The sequence below is a fragment of the Aegilops tauschii genome, chromosome 5, assembly GCF_002575655.3.
Source record: "Aegilops tauschii subsp. strangulata cultivar AL8/78 chromosome 5, Aet v6.0, whole genome shotgun sequence".
Classification (NCBI taxonomy): domain Eukaryota; kingdom Viridiplantae; phylum Streptophyta; class Magnoliopsida; order Poales; family Poaceae; genus Aegilops; species Aegilops tauschii.
The window spans coordinates 203,191,993-203,214,047 of NC_053039.3; the positions used below are offsets into that span (position 1 = coordinate 203,191,993).

General features: G+C 54.9%; 1 protein-coding gene across 1 annotated transcript; it reads left to right on the plus strand.

The window, feature by feature from the left end:
• The first annotated feature begins 7,038 nt into the window (after positions 1 to 7,038).
• Positions 7,039 to 19,587, plus strand: LOC141022682 (uncharacterized). Its single transcript, XM_073498945.1, has 3 exons — positions 7,039 to 7,442; positions 7,622 to 7,706; positions 19,562 to 19,587. The coding sequence occupies exons 1-3, from the start codon at positions 7,188 to 7,190 to the stop codon at positions 19,585 to 19,587; spliced, it is 366 nt and encodes a 121-aa protein (XP_073355046.1). The 5' UTR covers positions 7,039 to 7,187.
• Positions 19,588 to 22,055: the final 2,468 nt, after the last annotated feature.

Sequence of the window (22,055 nt, forward strand, 5' to 3'; positions counted from 1 at the left end):
ATGACGCGAACAGAACGTTCCTTCACAACTCCCTTTGTATGGAACAAATTATGTTTCTGATTTTGCTCAGCTTGTGTGACTTGCACACTCAAAACACATTGAGCAACTAAACATTCATACCTGTCAGCTTCTTCAGGAGCGATGTATTGCGTCTCATGATCAGAATCATCTCCACCGTGTTCCTCACGTGTAATAAGAGCCAAAGTCTCCTCATCATCGTCACTAGCGGACTCATACCCACCATCCTCAGTAACAATCATCACACGCTAAGATTTGCATTCTTTCGCATAATGACCTCTTCCCTTACAACAACGACAAATAATATCACTTGTGTGCCCTGTTGATGCCATGGAAGAAGAAGAGCTCTGTGTAGGCCCGGCAGGTGTGGTCTTGGCAGATAGTGGTGGTTGTGCCTGCTTTCTTGTATCACGACTGGAGGTTGCACCTGATGGAGGTGCTAGTGCAGTGGAAGTAGAGGATGCACGTGGTGTCCATGATGAAGGTCGACCTGGAGAAAAGTTAGTTCGCGCTAATGCCTGTCGATCCTGCACTTCACGTTCTGCTTTACAAGCAAGATGGAATAAACGAGTGATATTATACTATAGAATGGCCTGAATCTCTCTATTCAATCCACCCATTAAATGTGCAAGCATAGCTTCATTCTCCTCAACAATACCACATCTAATCATGCCAGTTTGTAATTCTTGATAATATTCTTCTACAAAAAAATTTCCTTGTCTTAAACGCTGCAATTTTTGAAATAATTTACATTGATAATATGGTGGAACCCAACGAGTACGCATAGCAGTTTTCAAAGCAGCCCAAGTAGCTGGAATAGGATATAATCTACAATGTTCAGACCACCAAACACATGCAAAGCTAGTGAAAGCACAAACAGCAGCAGGAACACGTCTCTCCTCAGGATATTGTAAACATGTAAATCATTGTTCAGTTTCTAACTCCCAAGTAAGATATATATTAGGAACATATCTATCCTCAAATGGTGGAATATTCAATTTTAGTGTAGGAAGATGGTCATCTACCTCAGGTGGTGGTGCAGCCCTACCGTTGCGATGATATGCATGAGGACGACCTGGTGGTGGTGGTGATGGTGGTTGCACGTAGTTCTGATTTTGGTCAACCTCATCCTCGTAATGGTCCTCCACCTCTGCAGTAGCAGCAGGAGCTACAGAAGCATCAACAGCGGCACCAGAAGTTTGACCAGGCTCAAGGGGAATGCGCTGTGCTCGTCCCACTTGATTTGGAAGGCGATGTTGTAGAGGTGCGACAGATGCAACGGCCGGTGGTTGTGGAAGACGCGCGAGCAATTCATTAAACTTGTTATCGAGCTTTGTTTCGAACGCCTTCTCAATGTCATCTATCTTCTCCATGGCCTCTTCAAATCTGTTTAGCACATCTTCCACCTGTCCACTCATCATTTGCTGAAACTTATCATGTAACTCTTTGTTCGTCATGTTCTCCCAGTCAGTCTCGTCGGCTTGTGATCCTGCCATGGTTAGCAGCAATAGAAACACACAAGAATATGATCCTACGGACTACTAGAAAATGGCGGTGGTGGGGTGTCACAAATCCGTCAAGCAAATCTCAAATTCTTACCAGTTCTTACCCAGCAGCAGGTGGTGAACGACAACCGTTGTAGGCAAAACTCTCAAAGCTCGGATAGAGCGATTACTAGGGAGAGTCAAACGCATGACGTAGATTTATGTGGAGCTAGGAAGGCTTATAGTATGGTAGCAAAAAGGTTCAGCAATAATCAATTTAGAGATGCAAAGTTGAATAAACGCTCAACGACGGTACTGTGCTGGTCCTAGGCTAGACCGTGCTAGAGACGCGAGTCTAGAACACTAACAAAATCACGGCGCTGCACGTAAACAAGGGAAAAGCACACTCTGGGAATTTTTTTCGCTCTGTTTTTTTTGCGCTCCTCTTTTTTTTGCGAAAAATCACTATAATGACGAGTGTCTCAAAACTCTTCCCAGGTCAAAATGACAGGATGGGCACGGAATTTTTTTGACTATTTTTTTTGGAAATCAGGGCAGCGACGACGAAAAAGTGCGACAAGAAATCACTATGATGGCACGTGGCTCAAAAGACTCAGAAACACCTAAAAATAGGATCGGGAAAAAATATTTTCGGTGGCCGAAATTTTGGCCTAAACTGCCCGGGGGTCTCCAGATTTTTTTTACGAAACCTACTCAGGCAAGGAAACACAAATCGGAAATTAGATGGATCTCGAAAACAAACCTAATATGAAAAGAACTCGGATTGGTGGTGGATATATGGTAGTAGGATATGGCAGCGGTGGTGGTATATGGTAGCGGTGGTGGTATATGGATACGGGTCGGTGGTGGTATATGGATACGGATTGGTGGTGGTATATGGATACGGATTCAGAGCGGTGGCGGATAAGCGGTGGTGGTAGATGGCAGGGGCGATGATGATAGTGCAGCGGCGGCGTGACAACTTATGACCAGAACTCGAAACTCTAAAAGACTAGACTCTAAGACCAGCAACTAGACACGACGATGCAACCGCAAATTCAACAAAGCAAAAACCCTAAAAAGATTATGCAAAGCCTCAGATTGGTTCCGATATGATGAACTAACCCTAATTTTTATGGCTTTTTCGTGGACTATAGGTATGAAGAACAAACTCGATCTAAACTACGAAAAACAGTAAAATCTCACCGAGCAACCTGGAAATCTGATATCACTTGATAGAGGCGAAGGTGTCCCGATGTTTCGATGAGATGTTGGCTATTGTTTTCTGTGGGAGTCGACCTTGACGATCCGACTACGAACGTGCGAGACGTCGCGCCTTAGCAATCGCTAAACCAACTTCCGAGGGTTATTGACCACGGCGGAGCACGATCAACCTGACCACGAGGGTCTATTTCCTGAACGAAGAACAAGCAGGAAACTGAGATTGCAATCTGGATATTGCGAATAAAAGTGGAAAGATTTATTAATGAAGGTGGGGTTCTGTGATGCCTTTGTCTGGTCGTTGAACACAAACGAAGTACGCGAAGTTGCAGCTATGACGTACTTTTAATCTAAACAAAACCCAAAGTCTAAATGATGCCCTAAGGGCTGTATATAGGGAGGAAGAGGGGGGAATTTCATGGCCCTTGGAGGAGGGGTCCGAAACCAACCCTAACTCTTGTTTCCCCACACATACAAACTCTAAAAACAACCTATATTCAAGTATTTTGAAAATACATGGGCCTGGCCCAAAAATAAGGTGACGCAGCACCTAGAATAGCCTCTGGACGAAAATTATGAAGTGGCATCTTGTATATTTCATCCAAGGCTTCATGCACTCATTACGGTGGCTTCAAAGTCCTGAAATCATCACTTGAAACTGTTGGGTGGTAGGTGCGACATATGCCAACGGGTGGCTTATCATGGTGGGTGCCAGTAAGACGTCGCCGGTGCCTGGAAACGGGATGAGGCGAAGACATGCATGCCGACGAATCTTACCCAGGTTCGGGGCTCTCCGTGGAGATAATACCCCTAGTCCTGCTCTGCGGGGTCTCCGCATGATCACTAGATCAGAAAGAGTAGCTACAAATGCTCCTAGAGCTGTTGGGTTCAAGGGAGAAGAAGAACAAGGCTAGCTCTTGCTTCCCTCTCTCTATGGTGTGTGTGTAACTCTAAGAAGCCAACCCTTTGCATGGGTGTCCCGGGGGGTTTATATAGGCCTACCCCCCGGGGGTACAATTGTAATCCGGCTGGGCGCTGGTCCCGGTCGTCAATGTCTACGCTCGCCGGCTTCTCTGCCGGCCGTTGGGGCCCGCCGGCTGCCGGCCTCTTGGTCGACAGGCCGGCCCCACCGCCTAGGGGTCTTGTCGGCGGCTGCTTACTGTAGCCTCGTCCCTGATGACGAGGGCTTCGTCGAGGTAAGCGTGGCTACAGTGTGCCGCCTCGAGGGCTCTCACTGTAGCCTTACCTCGTCTTGTCTCCTTAATGTGGCACATGCTTCGAGGGAGGGGGTAGCCGGCTTCTGGGGGCCGGCTACGCCCTTCACCGACTGGGGGAGGCCGGGCCGCCTTCGCGCCTCTATCTGGCTAAAGGGGCCCGCCGCCCGTGGGCCGTACTGGCATCTGTCATGGGTGACGTTGAGGCCAGCATGGCTACAGTGCCGAGCCGGACGGGAGATGGCCGTCCCGTACGGCGTCCTATGGCCATGCCTGCCTCGGGCTTCGGGGGTAGTGGGCCGCACTGTGGCCACACCCCGTCTTGTCACCGTTATGTGGGTGTAGTTTTGGTGGGTGCGGTCTTGGCCGGCTTCTTGGAGTCGGCGCTCTTCGTGGCCGACTCTGGGGAGTCGGCGTTCTTCATGGCCGGCTCTAGGGAGTCGGCATCCTCTATGGCCGGCTTCCTGGAGTCGGCCATCCCGTTGTTATCTTGGGGGGAGGTTGCTGAGGCTGGGTCGCCTTCTGAGAGTCGGCTTCAGAGGTAGCCGGTCGGGGAAGGCGGCCCAATGCTTGAAATGCTTGAAGGCCCAAATGGCCTGATAATTTTTGAAGAGCCAGGGGCAGTCGGTTAGGCTACCCGTGGCCATTTACTCCGACAGTAGTCCCCGAAGCTGATTGAGCTTCGAGGTTGGGTGGGAGTCGAGAAGCTCGGTCAGCTTCCTATCTTGATGAGCCGGCAGCTAGGAGCCGACTTTGGTTGGGCGCGCCGTCTCGGCGAAATTTTTTGGAGTCGGAGGGCGGGAGCTCGCCAGCGCGTGCACGGGCCGCGGGCCGGCCACTTGCCGCCTGCGAACCACGTGGCAAAAAAGCCTGCAAGCCCACGCGCGCGACGGGACGTGGCCACAGGTTGGGGGCCCGCCACGCCCACGCCCGGGCCCAGGCGTAGATTCTCTGCAGCCCGAAACCGCCCGCACGTCTCCCTGCGGGGGTTTCGGCACGCTTTTAGGGCATAATAATCGCGAGGCGTGGGGGGAGTGGGTGCAGTTAATCCCACGTCTCACCCCACGTCCCGCCTCCCCGGCTTCACCTCGCGAAGCTATAAGTAGGGGGAGGGGAGAGCAGCAGGCTCTCGCACGCTCCTCCTCTTTCCACCATCTTCTTCCTCCTGCCCTTTCTTGCAAACAGCGCCTCGGCGCTGCACCGTTCCACCACTTGCTCCTCCGCCGCCGCGCTCGTTCTTGCCAGCCCCACGCCACGATGCAGTACGTCGGGGATTGGGACGGCTCCAACGTCCACGAGGATCACGTCGAATTCCTCCGCAAGACGCGGTGGCTGCCCGGCGCGGACAAGGTGGAGGTCCGTCTCACGCCGGCGAAGGAGATTACGCCGGAGCCGCGGGAGGGCGAGCGGGTAGTCTTCCGCTCACATTTCTTGCGCGGCATCGGCCTGCCCGTGAGCGCCTTCTTCCGCACTTGGCTCGAGTTCTACCAACTCCAGCCGCACCACCTCCCCCCGAACACGGTGGTGCTGCTGTCCGCCTTCGTCACCTTGTGCAAAGGCTACCTCGACGTCCTCCCTACCCTCGAGCTCTGGGGGGAGTTCTTCCAGTCCAAGGTGGGCACGCGCATGCAAGGTGTGCCGGATCAGAGTGGCGCCTTCATCGTGATGCGGAGGGTGGCTGCCGACAACCCCTTCCCCGTTATCACGCTGATCCAGTCGGTGAAGTTATGGCAAAAGTCATACTTCTACGTGAGGAACGTTGCCCCGCAGGGCGACTATGTCAATCTGCCGGCTTACGTAGCCGGCCCACCGGCGGGCAGGCGGCCCCAGTGGTCCTACCGGGCCATGACGCTGACGCCGGCTGGAAACGCAGCCGTCACCTGAGTGCGAGCGATGATCCAGTCGGAGGGCTTATCGGGGCCCGACCTGCTGGCCGCCTTCGTCACGCGCCGGGTACTCCCGCTCCAGAGCTGCCCTCATCTGATCTGTTAGATGAGCGGCCAGCTCGATCCGAGCCGGATGTGTACCAAGGACATGCCGCATGACGAGGTGGCCTATATGGTGAACTACCTTGCGAACTGCAAACTCTCCGCAGAGTGGCAGTTCGGCAAGGAGCCATATTGCCGAGCCAATCCGCCGCCTACGGTACGTTCTCCTTGTATCTTCTTCTTTTCTCAGTTTCGTCGCTGAGTTCCTTTTGGCCGACTCTGACTAGTCGGCTTGTTTTCGACAGAGCCCTCTTCTTCGGCCTGCAGGCGGGTCGGACGCGGAGCGCCGATTCGTCCCGGACCGGACGGAGCACGATCTGGAGGACCCCGACTTGGGGGCGGTTGCTATGGACGACAACACCGAGCCGGGTGGCGGCCAATCCGGCGGCGAAGCAGGCGGCTCCGGGCTTGGAGTCAGCTTCGACGACTGGCCGGACGATGACGAGGCCGAAGTCGTCCCGCGCCGTCAGCCGGCGTCTGGCCGCGGCGCGGGTTCCTCCGCTGCGCCGCCTGCTTGGGGCGGCGGGCAAAAGCGTCGAGCCGTGCAGGGTTTGTTCGGCAGTCGGTCGAAGAAGCCCAGGGGCGGGGCAGCGGCGACCAGGCGGGAGGAGGCGGCCGTGAAGGCGGCTCGCTTCCGCAAGGCGGTGAAGAAACCGCAGACGGTGTCGGCGTAAGTTTAAACTACTTCGTGTACTCTTTTTTCTTTCTTTTCTATGGTGGTTCCTGAATCCTTGTCTTTTTCTCCAACAACCAGAGCTCCGTTGTCGCTCGAGCGGGCGGCTGCCGCCTCCGTCGTCGAGTCGCCGAGGGGATCTGGGAGCACCACTCGCCGCGTGGACCCCCGTGCCGACCTTCAGGCGGCGACGGAACGGAACGCGCGGGAGGTGCGGGAGGAGCGGGAGGCGCGGGAGGCGGAGGCACGGAAGGCGGCCGCCGCCCAGGCGGCGCAAGAGGAGGAGGCGGCGAAGGCGCGCGCCGACGCCGCAGCCAAGGCCCAAGCGGAGGCTGCAGCTGCGGTGATGGCGGAGGGGGCCTTGTTGGTCATCCCACTGCGCGTCGCAGCGCCTGGGGCCCCGGAGCCCCCGCCAGAAGAAGCCGGCGGCGACCAGCCGGGGCTGGAGAGGGATGACGACGTCGTCATCCTGGAGAGGGCGCCGGTGCCGACCCCGCCGACTGGGGCGGCTCAAGGCGGCCGGCCTGATCTGCCGCCTGCGCAGTCGGCGGGGGGCGAGCCGGCCGCGAGGACTGAGCTGGCGGTTCGGATGCCGCCGAGCCGGCGCGCGGGGAAGACTGCGTCAGAGCCACAGAAGGCTGCGTCGGAGCCGCAGCCGGCCGCGGGCTCCAGCTCGTCGGCCCAGGATGTGGAGGTGGCCAGCGCCACCTCGGGGTGGACGCCGGGCGGAGGGACGGCCGTGATGAACGTGGCCGCGCAGGACGTCCGGACCCGGCTCCAGGCCCAGGCTACGGCACTGAGGCGATACACCGACGAATTCCTTGCGACGCGGGCGGCCATCCGGGTTAGTCTTCTTATCTTGCTTCTTCTTGATCTTGGTTTCTTCCGTGGGGGCGCGTCAGCGCACCCACTGGGTGTACTCCCCGAGTTCCAAGTCGGCTGCTGAGCAGGCGGCTTGGAACTTCTTAGTGGATTTCGCTTTGCTATTCTTGTTCTTACTTCGATCTTCTGCCTGTCTTGCAGGACTACCACAATCTTCGCGCGGCTGCCTTCAACTCCCAGGCTCGGGAGCTGACCCAGAAGACCGCCGACCTAACTGAGAGCCGGGGTAAGTGCTTTGTTCTTTATCTCATGTGGGGGCGCGTCAGCGCACCCACTGGGTGTAGTCCCAGAGATTCGGGCCGACTGCTGAGCAGTCGGGTCGGATCTTCCTTGACGACTTCCTCTTATTGTTTCTTCTTTTTCTGCCGTCCCTGCAGCGGCCAACGCCAGTCTGAGGGCACGGCTGGGAGGGTCTCAGACTGCCCTTTGTGCCAAGGAGGCCGAGTTTGCCGCCTTGGTGCAGGAACGTGACCGCCTGGCCAAGAGGTTGGCCGACCAGGAGGAGGGCCACAAGGCGGCTCTGAAGGCGGTGCAGGACCGCGAAGCCGCCCTCCAGGCCGAGTACGAGACGGAAGCGGCTGGCTGGGCTGAAGCAAGGCAGACTCTGATCAATGGCTATGGCCAGATCGAAGATCTGGTTGACGGTAAGCCGCCTACTTCTTCGTCCTTTCTTGCCATCTGCCGCTTTTGGCTCGTTTTCTGACTTGGTATTTTTCTCTTCTTTCTCTTTCTTTCTTGCACAGAGTACTTCCCTGGCTACTCTACCGCTGCCAGCCAGATCATCGAAGCCCGCCGCCAAGCATGAAGGCAGGCTGGCGCCGAAATTGCACCAAACGCGGGCCGTTCGCTGGAGGAGCAGCTCTTGGCGATCCAGGCCCGTCTCCAGCCGGCTCACCGACTGCTCCGCCGGCTTCAGCGTGCCGGGGCGCAAGTATTGGCCGCCCTCTGGCCCGGCGAAGTGGTTCCCCGCACCCCCAGTCGGACTTCCGACTGGCTGGAGGTGGCGGTCGGTCGCTTCGAAGCTTGGAAGGCCTCGGCGGTTCGGTCCGGCGCCAGGCGGGCGCTGGAGTTCGTCAAGGCCTGGTATCCCGGCCGGAGTCTGGACCAGCTGGCTACCTGGCGGCAGCAAGCCGACACGGAGCTGGAGCCGGCGCGGCCGGCTATCATCCGGCGGGCTTCGGCGATCACCGACTACACCGACACCAGCGTCTTCGCCCCTGAGGTAGATGACAACGGTGTCGCCCAGCCAGAGGAGTGGTTCGGGCTGAACCCGGCAGACGGTGAAGACTCGGCGGAGGAGATCGACTCCAGCGACGAGGGCGAGGAGGAGGAGGAGGGTGAAGACGCCGGGCCGGATGGTGGAGCGGCCGACCAGCCTCAGCCTGACCGCGCCTCCAGCACCACGTCACGCGCGGGTGCGTCGCCTGCCACCGGTGGTGACCAAGCTGAGACCCGCCAGCCGGCCACTCCTTCAGCCGGCGACGCCATCTCCACCGACCAGCCTGGCTCCCGCACCGCGCCTTAGTCTAGTCTGGTATCTTTTGTTTTCCTGTCTTATCACTTTTGGAACAATATTCTGTTAAGTCTGCACAATTCCACCCACTGGGGGTGTATTCGAACTATGTCGATTGCCGGCCTGTTGGGGGCTTTATATGTATATATGACTTATGCATGCGTTTTGGCTTTTCCTCGTTCTTTGCTTTTCATCCTTCTGTTGTTTCCTTTGCCGCCCTCCCTTGGTTACCGCCTCCCCAGTCAGACAGTTGCTCTGCAATCTGTGGCTGGAAGAGTGCTTGGCCAATTGGGAGGGCAAGTACTCTAGCTTTGTTGGATTAGAGCTAAGTGTTTAGGAAGCCGGCCAGCCGGCTGTTCTGACAGCCGGCAAGCGTGGTTGGGGGCCATCTTTTTGCTATATAAGTTCGTTAGTCCTTAGCCGTTTTTCGTGTGGGCATCCTTTCTGCCTTGGCTCTTGCTAGTCGGACAGTCGATTCTTCGAGCTGCGACTTTCAACAAGAGAGGACTCGGGAGCCGGCACACTACTTGTCTGACTTCAGGTAGAACTTTTAATATAGCTCAAGGCGGCCAGTCCCCGGGCCGACTAGTCGAACCCGGTGCCAGACAAGAAATCAAATGTAATAATACATTCATGGATATGACACTCGTCATTCATAGATAAATGAAGGCAGTCCCCGAGTACCGTTCGGGGGGCCTGTTGGTTCGTACTTAATACAAAAGGGTAGCATGATACATACTGCTTTCAACTGTAAAATCTTCTCAGGAGGTTCGCGTTCCATGGTCGCTCCGACTCCTTGCCGGAGTCATCTCTCTTGCGTGCTCTTGGTTTTTGCGCGTCGATCAAGTAGTAGGAGTCGTTGCCTAGTGCCTTGCTGATGACGAAGGGGCCTTCCCAAGGGGCCGAGAGCTTGTGCTGGCCGGCTGTTCGCTGGATCAGCCGAAGCACAAGGTCGCCCTCTTGGAAGGATCTTGGCTTGACCTTGCGGTTGTGGTAGCGGCGCAGCCCTTGCTGGTAGATGGCGGACCGGCTGAGTGCTAACAGCCGGCCTTCTTCTAGTAGGTCGACGTCGTCTTCTCTTGCTTCCTTGGCCTCTGCCTCCGTGTACATGGTGACCCGAGGCGAGTCGAACTCGATGTCGGTTGGGATGACAGCCTCGACACCATATACAAGGAAGAACGGAGTGAAGCCGGTTGACTTGTTGGGGGTAGTGCGCAGGCTCCAGAGGACAGCCGGCAGCTCATCGAGCCAGCAGTCGGCCGATCGCTCCAGTGGCACAACCAGTCGGGGCTTGATGCCGGAGGGGATGAGTCCATTTGCTCGCTCGACCTGGCCGTTTGACTGCGGGTGGGCAACGGACGCTAAGTCCAGTCGGATACCCTGCGTCGCGCAGAAACGTGCCAGTGCTCCTTTGGCGAAGTTCGTGCCGTTGTCGGTGATGATGCTGTGCGGCACGCCGTACCGAGTAGTGATGTCAGTGATGAATGTCACGGCAGTCGGCCCGTTCAGCTTCTTGATCGGCTTCGCTTCGATCCACTTGGTGAACTTGTCCACGGCGACAAGCAGATGTGTCAAGCCGCCGCGGGCTGTCTTGAAAGGGCCCACCATGTCCAGTCCCCAGACGGCAAAGGGCTAGGTGAGGGGAATGGTCTTGAGTGCAGAAGCCGGCAGGTGTTGTTTGGAACTGAAAACTTGGCATCCTCTGCAGCTCTTGACTATCTCTTTGGCATCTTCCGAAGCAGTCGGCCAAAAGAAACCATGGCAGAAAGCCTTGGCCACAAGTGATCTTGAGGCTGCGTGGTGGCCGCATTCACCTTGATGGATATCCTTGAGGATTGCTACTCCTTTTTTTGGCTCAACACAACGCTGGAAGACTCCAGTGACGCTGCGCTTGACAAGCTCTCTGTTGATTATTGCATATGCTCCGGCTCGTCGTTGCACTAGTCTTGCTGAGATCTCATCAGCCGGCAACTCTCTGCTGACTAGGAACTTGAGGATGGGCTGGGCCCATGATGGAGCTGTGACTTCTTCTTCTATTAGGACGGCCACCATGACTCGGGTGGGTGGGTCGGGAGGCGTGGAATCCGACTGCATCTGGCACAGGCGGTACGAAGATAGAGTCCGACTCTGGAGACGGCTTGATGGACGGCTTGAGGAGGCGCTGGAGGGAGACGCCAGTCGGTATGGTTTGTCGGGTGGAGCCGATCCGTGCTAGGGCATCTGCTTGGTCGTTGTCGGCCCTTGGCACGTGAAGGAACTCGCACCCTTCGAAGTACCCGCTGATCTGCTGGACGAGGAATCGATAGCTCGCCATGTTCGCATCCTTGGCGTCCCAGTCGCCAGACGACTGGTGGACCACCAAGTCTGAGTCGCCGTAACACAGGATCCGGCGTATGCCGAGCTCTTTGGCTAGCCGGAGCCCATGTACGAGCGCCTCGTACTCGGCCACGTTGTTGGAGGCGGCGAAGTGGATTTGCAGCGTGTATCTGAGCTTGTCGCCTTTGGGAGAGGTGAGGACGATGCCGGCTCCCAAGCCGGTGCGCATCTTGGACCCGTCGAAGTGCATCCGCCAATGGGTAGAGTCGGGAGCCGGCGGTAGGTACTGGGTCTCGGCCCAGTCGACGAGGAAGTCGGCCAATGCTTGGGACTTGATGGCGGTGCGGGGTTGGTAGAAGATTGTGTATGGTGCCAATGCAATGGCCCATTTAGCCACCAGGCCGGATGCATCCCGGCTGCCTATGATCTCGGCCAGCGGGGCGGTGCACACGACCGTGATGGGATGCTCTTGGAAGTAGGGCTTCAGCTTCTTGGAGGCGAAGTACACCCCATAGCACATCTTCTGGTAGTGCGGGTAGTTCTGCTTTGAGCTGGATAGCACTTCGCTTAGATAGTACACCGACCTCTGGACTAGCTGGGCTCGGCCTTCTTCCGGGCGCTGGACCACAACAACAGTACTGACTACTCGGCTAGTCGCGGCAATGTAGAGGAGCATGGGCTCCTTCTCAGTCGGCGCTGCCAGGACAGGCGGAGTGGTCAGCATCTTCTTCAACTCATGGAAGGCTTGGTCGGCTTGGTCATTCCACTTGAAGTGAGTGGACTTCTTCATGAGTCGGTACAGGGGGAGAGCCTTCTCTCCTAGTCGGCTGATAAAGCGATTCAGGGAGGCCAAGCACCCGGTGAACTTCTACACATCTCGCAATTTGGTGGGAATCTCCATCCTCTCGATGGCCTTGATCTTCACAGGGTTGCACTCGATGCCGCGTTCGGAGACCAGGAAGCCTAGCAGCTGGCCGGCTGGTACTCCGAACACGCATTTCTCGGGGTTGAGCTTGATTTGGAATCGGTGCAAGTTGGCGAATGTTTCTTTGAGATCTTCCAGCAGGGTGCCGCGCTTCTCTATCTTCACCACAATGTCGTCTACATAGACGTGGGGATTTCTGCCGAGTTGCTTGAGGAGGCATTTCTGCATGCAACGCTGAAAAGTGGCACCGGCATTCCTCAAGCCGAATGTCATAGTCAGGTAGCAGAAAGCTCCAAATGGTGTGATGAAGGCAGTCTTCAGGCGGTCAGCTGGGTCCAACTTGATCTGATGGTACCCTGAGTAGGCATCCAAAAAACTCAACAGCTCGCATCCGGCTGTGGAGTCTATCACTTGGTCAATCCGTGGCAAAGCAAACGGATCCTTGGGGCAGGCCTTGTTCAGGCTGGTGTAGTCTATACACATACGCCACTTGTTATTCTTCTTCAATACCAGAACTGGGTTGGCAAGCCACTCTGGAAAAAACACTTCCATAATAAAGCCGGCGGCAAGGAGCCGGGCTATCTCTTCTCCTACGATTCTTCGTTTCTCTTCGGACAGTCGACGAAGGGGTTGCTTGACCGGCTTCGCGTCGGCTCGGACGTGTAGTTTGTGCTCGGCGAAATCCTTCGGAACACCCGGCATGTCCTTTGGGGACCATGCAAAAATGTCTCGATTCTCACAGAGGAAGTCGACGAGCTCGCCTTCCTATTTACTGTCCAGGTTAGCCCCAATGACAGCAAACCTTTCCGGGTTCTCCGGGTCCAGGGGTATCTTCTTCGTCTCTTTGGCCGGCTGGAAAGAGCCATGTGCATCATAATCTTTGGGGTTGGGGGACAGGGCCGGCTGCTTGCCGGCCATGGCCACAACCCGCTCCAGCATCTTCTTCTCTTCGGCCACTACGAGGGACTCGGCCAGCCGGCTACTGGCCATGGCGCACTCGATAGACTTCCTGTAGTCGCCGGCTATGGTGATGATCCCTTTCGAGCTCGGCATCTTCATCTTCAGGTAGGCGTAGTGGGGCACAGCCATGAACTTGGCCAGAGTAGGTCGGCCAAGCAAAGCATGATAGGGGCTCTCCAGATCCACTACCTCGAACCAGATCGCTTCTCGGCGAAAATGATCTTCGTCTCCGAAGAGAACATCCATTTTAATCTTGCCGATTGGGGAGCAAGACAAGCCGGGGACGATACCATGGAACACGGTTCGGCTTGGCATAAGCTGCTTCGCCTTGATGTTCAGCTTCTCCATGGTATCGCGGTACAGTATATTGATACTGCTTCCGCCATCTATCAGGACGCGGGAGAATCGGGCAGCTCGCCTCTCCGTCGCGAGGGTGACATCTAAGACCAGTGCATAGGAGCCAGGGGATGGCATCACCTCTGGGTGGTCGGCCTGGCTCCAGCTGATTGGCTTCTCTGACCAGTGCATGAACTCGGGGGCGCTAGAGGCGACTGCGTTGACCTCTTGATGCTGACGGCGCTGACTACGCTTGTCATCGGCTTGGCTCGTAAAGACGACGTAGGCGGCATGCTCTTCAGGGAACTCATCTTGAATGGCTCCGACTGCCAGCCGAGCCGCCGGCTGCTGGGGGGCTGGAGGCGGCGGGCCGGGAGGCGGAGGCGGCAACAACCCTTCGCCCTTGGAGATTCGCGTGAGCCAATGGCATTTTCGGGTCATGTGGTTGGACGGCTTCGCGCCGCTGTGGAACTTGCAGGGGGCGTCGAGAGTCTGCTCGTAAGAGAAAGCCGGCTGCCAAGCCGGCCTGCCACCCTTCTTCTTGGGAGCTGGCCGTTCTTCGGGCTGCTCATCTTCAACTGTGGCCACCTGCCGACTGGTGGAAGTCGGCATGGGGGCCTTGCGCTTGTGATCATTCTGGTAGGGGCACCGATTGGAGTCGCCAGCCGGCGTCTTCGGAGCCGGAGCGATCACCTTCCCAGAGGCGTCCACTCGGAGTTCGGTCTTCATCGAGGAGTCGGCCGTGGCGTACTTGTCCGCGATGATCAGCAGTTCGTCGAGGGTAGCCGGCTCGTCGCAGAGGAGTCGGTGCTTGAGGAGGGTGCCCTCTTGGCACCCGGCGGTGAAGTACTCGATGGCCTGAACCTCGTGCACCCCCTCGCAGGAGTTGCGGAGCTCGGCCCACCGCGTGAGGTAGTCGCGGGTCGACTCAATGGGCCCTTGGACGCATAGGGAGAGCTGGCGAGGCTTGGGAGGCCGCTTGTACGTGCTGGTGAAGTTGCGGATGAAGACTTCCGTGAAGTCCAGCCAGCTGTTGATGCTGTAGGGCTTGAGGCTGTTGAGCCAGGTGCGCGCTGTGCCTTGCAGCATGAGGGGGACATACTTCACGTCCACGCGCCGATTGCCGTTGGCTATGCTGACAGCAGTGGAGTAGTCGATGAGCCAATCTCGGCTTCACGGAGCCGTTGTACTTGGGTGTGTCTTTGGGGAGCGAGAACCCTTTGGGGAAGGGCTCGTCGCAGATGCGGGGGCCAAAGCATGGCGGGCCGACATCGTCTTCTTCTTCTAGCGCCAGGGATCGAGCAAGGCGGTCGATCCAGTGGCGGGCGTCGTTCTCGCCAACTCCTTCTCGGCGGCCTAGTCGGTCGCCAAGAGTCGGGTGCGTGACGGGCGGCGGGGTGAGGCGTCTCTCTCTTCGAGGCGGGGGAGGAGGCAGGTTTCCTTGGCGCTCCACCGCTCGAGGGCGGCCTTCCGCGTCGCGCTCGATGGTGATATGAGTCCGGCTGCGGCTAGCAGCCGGCTCCTTGTCTTTCTTCTGGCGGGCGCCGCTCGCAGTCGGCGAGCGGGACGTCGCGGTGTGCTCTCGGCGCGGGGGATGACTATCGGCGCGGGCGCCGGCTTCATGCCGTTCTGCAGCCGTGTCGATCAGCTGCTGGATCCGTCTTGTCATGTAGGGGAGCTCGTCGGCTCCCAGCCCATTTAGCTCTTCGGCGGCCGCCTGAGCGGCTCGCAGATTCTAGAGCGGAGTGGCGTAGACGGGGCGATCTGCCCCTAGCATGCTGGCGATAGCCGCGCCGCGCTTCTGGACGAAGCCGGCTCGGCTCGGCCCACTAGGCGGCGGCGTACCGAAGGCGGCGCGGTCGACTTCGCGCTGGTGGGCCTCGGTGAGGCGTCTCATGGAGGCTATCTTCTGGCCCTCCGCGATGAGGGCAAGGCGACGTGCCTCCAGGGTCTCGGCGTCGGCGTCGGCCGGGATGGGGACGGAGAGGTCGTGCATCGCCGCTTGCAGGGCGTCGTGGGCGTTCTCGCCCGAGTTGGCGACGTGGCTGATGACTAACACTTCGGTGACAGCGCTGCTGCCACTGTCAGCTCGAGGGAGAGGATCGTCGAAGACCACCACGTCGGAGGGGTAGGCGTCGAGCGATGCCATGTCGGAGTCGACGAGCATCGGGTCGGTGGAGCCGACCGACTCCACATCTGCGGCAGGCTCGCTGGAGACGTGAAGCTGGTCGAGGAGGCTGACGAGGCGGCTCTCGGGGTAGTCCGTGCCCGCGTCGGACGCGGGCTCGTCGGAGATGCGAGTCTTGCCGAGAATATCGGCGAGGCAGCTCGCCGCGCAGGCGTCGTCGACGCCTTGCAGCGCGTCGAGGCAAACGTCGTCGGGCGCAGCAGGCTGGCTGCCCTCGCGGGGGAGGAAGAGGGTTCCCGTCCAGAACAGGTCTCCGGACGACGGTGCACATGGCCCCACGGTGGGCGCCAAATGTCGGGTGGTAGGTGCGACATATGCCAACGGGTGGCTTATCATGGTGGGTGCCAGTAAGACATCGCCGGTGCCTGGAAACGGGATGAGGCGAAGACATGCACGACGGCGAATCTTACCCAGGTTCGGGGCTCTCCGTGGAGATAACACCCCTAGTCCTGCTCTGCGGGGTCTCCGCATGATCACTAGATCAGAAAGAGTAGCTACAAATGCTCCTAGAGCTGTTGGGTTCAAGGGAGAAGAAGAACAAGGCTAGCTCTTGCTTCCCTCTCTCTATGGTGTGTGTAACTCTAAGAAGCCAACCCTTTGCATGGGTGCCCCGGGGGGTTTATATAGGCCTACCCCCCGGGGGTACAATTGTAATCCGGCTGGGCGCTGGTCCCAGTCGTCAGTGTCTGCGCTCGCCGGCTTCTCTGCCGGCCGTTGGGGCCCGCCGACTGGTGGGTCCCGCCGGCTGCCGGCCTCTTGGTCGACAGGCCAGCCCCACCGCCTAGGGGTCTTGTCGGCGGCTGCTTACTGTAGCCTCGTCCCTGATGACGAGGGCTTCGTCGAGGTAAGCGTGGCTACAGTGTGCCGCCTCGAGGGCTCTCACTGTAGCCTTACCTCGTCTTGTCTCCTTAATGTGGCACATGCTTCGAGGGAGGGGGTAGCCGGCTTCTGGGGGCTGGCTACGCCCTTGGCCGACTGGGGGAGGCCGGGCCGCCTTCGCGCCTCTCTCTGGCTAAAGGGGCCCGCCGCCCGTGGGCCGTACTGGCGTCTGTCATGGGTGACGTTGAGGCCAGCATGGCTACAGTGCCGAGCCGGACGGGAGATGGCCGTCCCGTACGGCGTCCCGTGGCCATGCCTGCCTCGGGCTTCGGGGGTAGTGGGCCGCACTGTGGCCACACCCCGTCTTGTCACCGTTATGTGGGTGTAGTTTTGGTGGGTGCGGTCTTGGCCGGCTTCTTGGAGTCGGCGCTCTTCGTGGCCGACTTTGGGGAGTCGGCGTTCTTCATGGCCGGCTCTAGGGAGTCGGCATCCTCTATGGCCGGCTTCCTGGAGTCGGCCATCCCGTTGTTATCTTGGGGGGAGGTTGCTGAGGCTGGGTCGCCTTCTGAGAGTCGGCTTCAGAGGTAGCCGGCCGGGGAAGGCGGCCCAATGCTTGAAGGCCCAAATGGCCTGATAATTTTTGAAGAGCCAGGGGCAGTCGGTTAGGCTACCCGTGGCCATTTACTCCGACAGAAACTCTGTTCTTGTCTCCCTTGTGCATGCCATCAACTCCATGCTTGTTCTTGCTCCAATGTTCATCCTTCTCCAAGCTAGGCCCTTCATTTGTAAGCAAAACAAATGTATCCAATTTAGGCAGCATCATATTCTCATGAACATTAGAATCATTACCAAGAAACGAAAGTACCTGGTAATTTAATTGGCGTGCGCAAGCTCTAGTAATCGGTCCAGTATGTATAGTAGCAGGGGCTATGGGTGTAACAATGGTATTGATGTCCTCATCATTTTCCCAACATGATGAGGACATCAATACCACAGTTACACTCATGCCCCTGCTGTTACATACATGGGACCAATCACTAGAGCTCGCGCATGCCAATTAAATTACCAGGTACTTTCGTTTCTTGGTAACGATTCTAATGTTCATGAGAATACGATGCTGCCTAAATTAGATATATTTGTTTTGCTTACAAATGAAGGGCCTAGCTTGGACAAGAGGGATGAACATTGGAGCATGATCAAGCATGGAGATGATGGCATGCACAAGGGGAACAAGAACAAAGTTTTTGGTGGAGTTTTCAGCATTTTGGAGCAACCATGATGACGTACAAGTGCATGGACGAAATATGCAAGATGCCCTTTCATAAATTTGGTCCATAACTTAATATAGGTGATGCGCACCTTATTTTTGGGCGAAGCCCATGTAATTTCGAAATACTACATATAGGCTATTTTTTAGTCTGTATTGTAGGGGAAACGATTCAGGAGGTATTTTAGTCCCACCTTGCCAGGGGGGGACGAAATTCCCTCTCTTTCTCCCTACAAATACAACCCTTAAGCAACCGTTTAGGCTTTGGGGTTTGTTTAGATGAAAATTCGCCATAGCTGCAACTCGCGTACTTCGTTTGTGTTCAACGACCAGGCCAAGACGTCATAGAACCCCACTTTCATCTTATATCCGCAATATCCAGATTGCACTCTCAGTTTCTTGCTTGTTCTTCGTTTGCCTGCAGGAATAGACCCTCATGGTCAGGTTGATCATGCTCCGTCGTGGTCAATAACCTCTCGGAGGGTTTAGCGATTGCTAAGGCGCGACGTCTTTGCACATTCGTAGTCGGATCGTCAAAGTCTACTCCACGAAACGACAGCCACCATCTCATCGAAAGGCGGCGCACCTTTGCCTCTATCAAGTGGTATCAGATTTTCAGGTTGCTCCATGAGAATTTCTAGTTTTTCGTACTTAGATCGCGTCTTTTTTCATACCTACAGTCCACAAAAAAAAATAGGGTTGGTTCATCATATTCGAACCAATCTAAGCCTTTGCATAAGTTTTTGTGTGTTTTGCTTTGTTGAATTTGCGGTTGCATCGTCGTGTCGAGTTGCTGGTCTTAGCGTATAGTTAGCTTAGAGTTTTGACTTTTGAGTTCTTGTCACATGTTTTTATGTCGCCGCCGCACCATCTTCATCGCCGCTGCCATATACCGTCACCAAATATCCGTTGCCAATCTGAGTCCATATACATCCACCGCATATCCGCCGCCAATCCAAGTCCATATACACCACCACATATCCGCCACCATCACGCCAATCCGAGTGCAGCTCCATCACAGATTCGCCACCAGTCCGTGTTCCACCGCCCCTACATATATCTGCCACTAGTCCGAGTTCCACTAGATTCATCTCCGGCAGCAGTCCTAATCCGAGTCCAGTATGTGCCTCTTTGTTATCAATTTCCAGAGCACACCATATTACGAGTCGTGCCAAAGTCAGACTCCCCAACTTCAGTGTCCCCCTACAAGAAAAATAGTTCGAGTTTAAAAAAACTACGTCTGGAAAAATTTGGCTAGGTGGTTTTTAGACCATTTGTAGACTTTTTTGAAAAAAAATTGTTGGTGAGCAAAAAAGGAAAAAAAAGTGCAAAAAGTGAAAAAAGGAATTTTTTTTAGAGTGTGCTCCTCCCTTGTTTACGTGCAGTGCCGTGATTTTGTTAGTGTTCTAGGCTCGCGCCTCTAGCACGTTCTAGCCTAGGACCAGCACAGTATCGTCATTGAGCGTTTATTCAACGTTGCATCTCTGAATTGATTATTGCTGCCTTTTTTTGCTACCATATTATAAGCCTTCCCAGCTCCACATACATCTATGTCGTGCGTTTGACACCACATGGCAATCGCTTTATCCAAGCTTTCAGAGTTTTGACTACCACGGTTGCCGATCATCGCCTGCAGCTGGGTAAGAACTGGTAAGAAATTGAGTTTCGCTTGACGGATTTGTGACTCCACCACACCACTTCCTAGTAGTCTATAGGATCATATTATTGTGTGCTTCTATTGCTACTAACCATGACAGGATCACAAGCTGATGAGGCTGACTAGGAGAACATGACGAACAAGGCATTACATGATAAATTCGGCAAATGATGACTGAACATGTGCAACATGTGCTAAACAGATTTGAAGAGTCTATGGAGAAGATCGATGGCATTGAGAAGACGCTTGAAACAAAGCTCCATGGCAAGTTTAATGAACTGCTCGCGCGTCTTCCACAAGCACCACCGGCCGCATCTGTCGCACCTCTGCAACAACGTCAACAACAACAACAACGACATCAACAACATCGCCTTCCAAATCAAGTGGGATGAGCAATGCGTGTTCCCCTTGAGCCCGGCCAAACTCCCGATGCTTCTGCACCTACTGTTGATGCTTATGTGGCTCCTGCTGCTGAGGAGGAGGATTACGATTACGAGGGCGATTATTAGGAAGACGTTTATGAAAATTAGAACTACGTGCAACCACCAGCACAAGCACCCGGTTGTCCACATGCATTCCATCACAACGGTATGGCTACACCACCACCTTAGGTACGAGATTATGACCATGTTCCTGAATTGAAATTGAATATTCCATCGTTTGAGGGTAGATACATTCCTGATGTCTATCTTACGTGGGAGTTAGAAACTGAACAATGTTTCACATACTTACAATATCCCGAGGATAGACGTGTTGCTGCTGCTGTTTGTGAATTCACTAGTTTTCCTTCTGTTTGGTGGTCTGAGCATTGTAGATTATATCATGATAATACTCAAACTACTTGGCCTTCTTTGAAAACTATTGTGTGTCCATCATATTATCAACGTGAATTACTTAAAAAATTACAGCGTTTAAGACAAGGAAAAAATTCTGTAGAGGAATATTATTAGGAATTACAAACTGTCATGATTAGATGTGGTATTGTTGAGAATAACGAAGGTATTCTTGCACGTTTTATGGGTGGGTCAAATAGAGAGATTCAAACCATTTTAGAGTATAAGGAGTATAACAATATCGCTCGTTTATTCCATCTTGCTTGCAAGGCTGAACGCGAAGTGCAGGATCGACATGCATTGGCGCGAACTATTTTTTCTGCAGGTCGATCTTCATCATGGACACCACGTCCATCCTCTACTTCCACACGTACTACTGCAGCACCACCTACTTCAGCCGCCAATTCCAACCGAGATACAAGAAAACAGGCACCACCATCACCATCTGCAGGAGCACACCTTCTGGTCCCGCACAGAGCTCTTCTTCATCCATTGCATTAATAGGGCAAATGCATGAGGTTATATGCCGTCGTTGCAAGGGTGGAGGTCACTATGCGAGCAAATGTCCATCTCCGCGTGTGATGATTGTTACTTAGGATGGTGGGTATGAGTCCGCTAGTGACTATGATGAGGAGACTTTTGCTCTTATTGCTAGTGAAGAGCAGGGTGGGCATGATTCTGAACAAGTTGAGCAAAATTAGAGGCACAATTTGTTCCATACAAAGGGAGTTGTGAAGGAACATTCTGTCCGCGTCACCATTGATGGAGGGAGCTACAACAACTTGGCTACCATGGAGATGGTGGAGAAGTTGTCTCTCACCACAAGACCACATCCGCATCCTTACTACATCCAATTAAATTACCAGGTACTTTCGTTTCTTGGTTACGATTTTAAGGTTCATGAGAATATGATGCTGCCTAAATTGGATACATTTGTTTTGCTTACAAATGAAGGGCCTAGGTTGGACAAGAGGGATGAACATTGGAGCATGATCAAGCATGGAGATGATGTCATGCGCAAGGGAACAAGAACGGAGTTTCTGGTGGAGTTTTCAGCATTTTGGAGCCACCATGATGACGTACAAGTGCATGGACGAAATATGCAAGATGCTCTTTCATAAATTTCGTCCATAGCTTAATATAGGTGCTGCGCTACCTTATTTTTGGGCCAGGCCCATGTAATTTAGAAATACTACATGTAGGCTATTTTTTAGAGTCTATATTGTAGGGGAAACGACTCAGGAGGTGTTTTAGTCCCACCTTGCCAAGGGGGGATGAAATTCCCTCTCTTCCCCCTACAAATACAACGCTTAAGGTCGTTTAGACTTTGGGTTTTGTTTAGATTAAAGTTCGCCATAGCTGCAACCCGCATACTTCGTTTGTGTTCAACGACCAAACCAAGACGCATAGAACCCCACTTTCATCAATAAAGCTTTCATCTTATATCCGCAATATCCAGATTGCAATCTCAGTTTCTTGCTTGTTCTTCATTTGCCTGTAGGAAATAGACCCTCATGGTGAGGTTGATCATGCTCCGACGTGGTCAATAACCTCTCAGAGTTGGTTTAGCGGTTGCTAAGGCGCGACGTCTTCGCACGTTCGTAGTCGGATCGTCAAAGTTTACTCCACCAAACGATAGCCACCATCTCATCGAAAGACGGGACACCTCTGCCTCTATCACACCGTTCCTTTCGCAAACTACCACCGACTTCCGCAACCAACCACATTTTTTACACGTTTTCCATTTGAGAATTTGAGTTT

Coding starts and splice junctions, on each gene's coding strand:
- LOC141022682 (XM_073498945.1), top strand. CDS start 7,188: ATGCCGCCGAGCCGGCGCGCGGGGAAGACTGCGTCAGAGCCACAGAAG. Junction 7,443..7,621: donor CGACGCGGGCGGCCATCCGG/GTTAGTCTTCTT, acceptor CCTGTCTTGCAG/GACTACCACAATCTTCGCGC. Junction 7,707..19,561: donor CGACCTAACTGAGAGCCGGG/GTAAGTGCTTTG, acceptor TAACCATGACAG/GATCACAAGCTGATGAGGCT.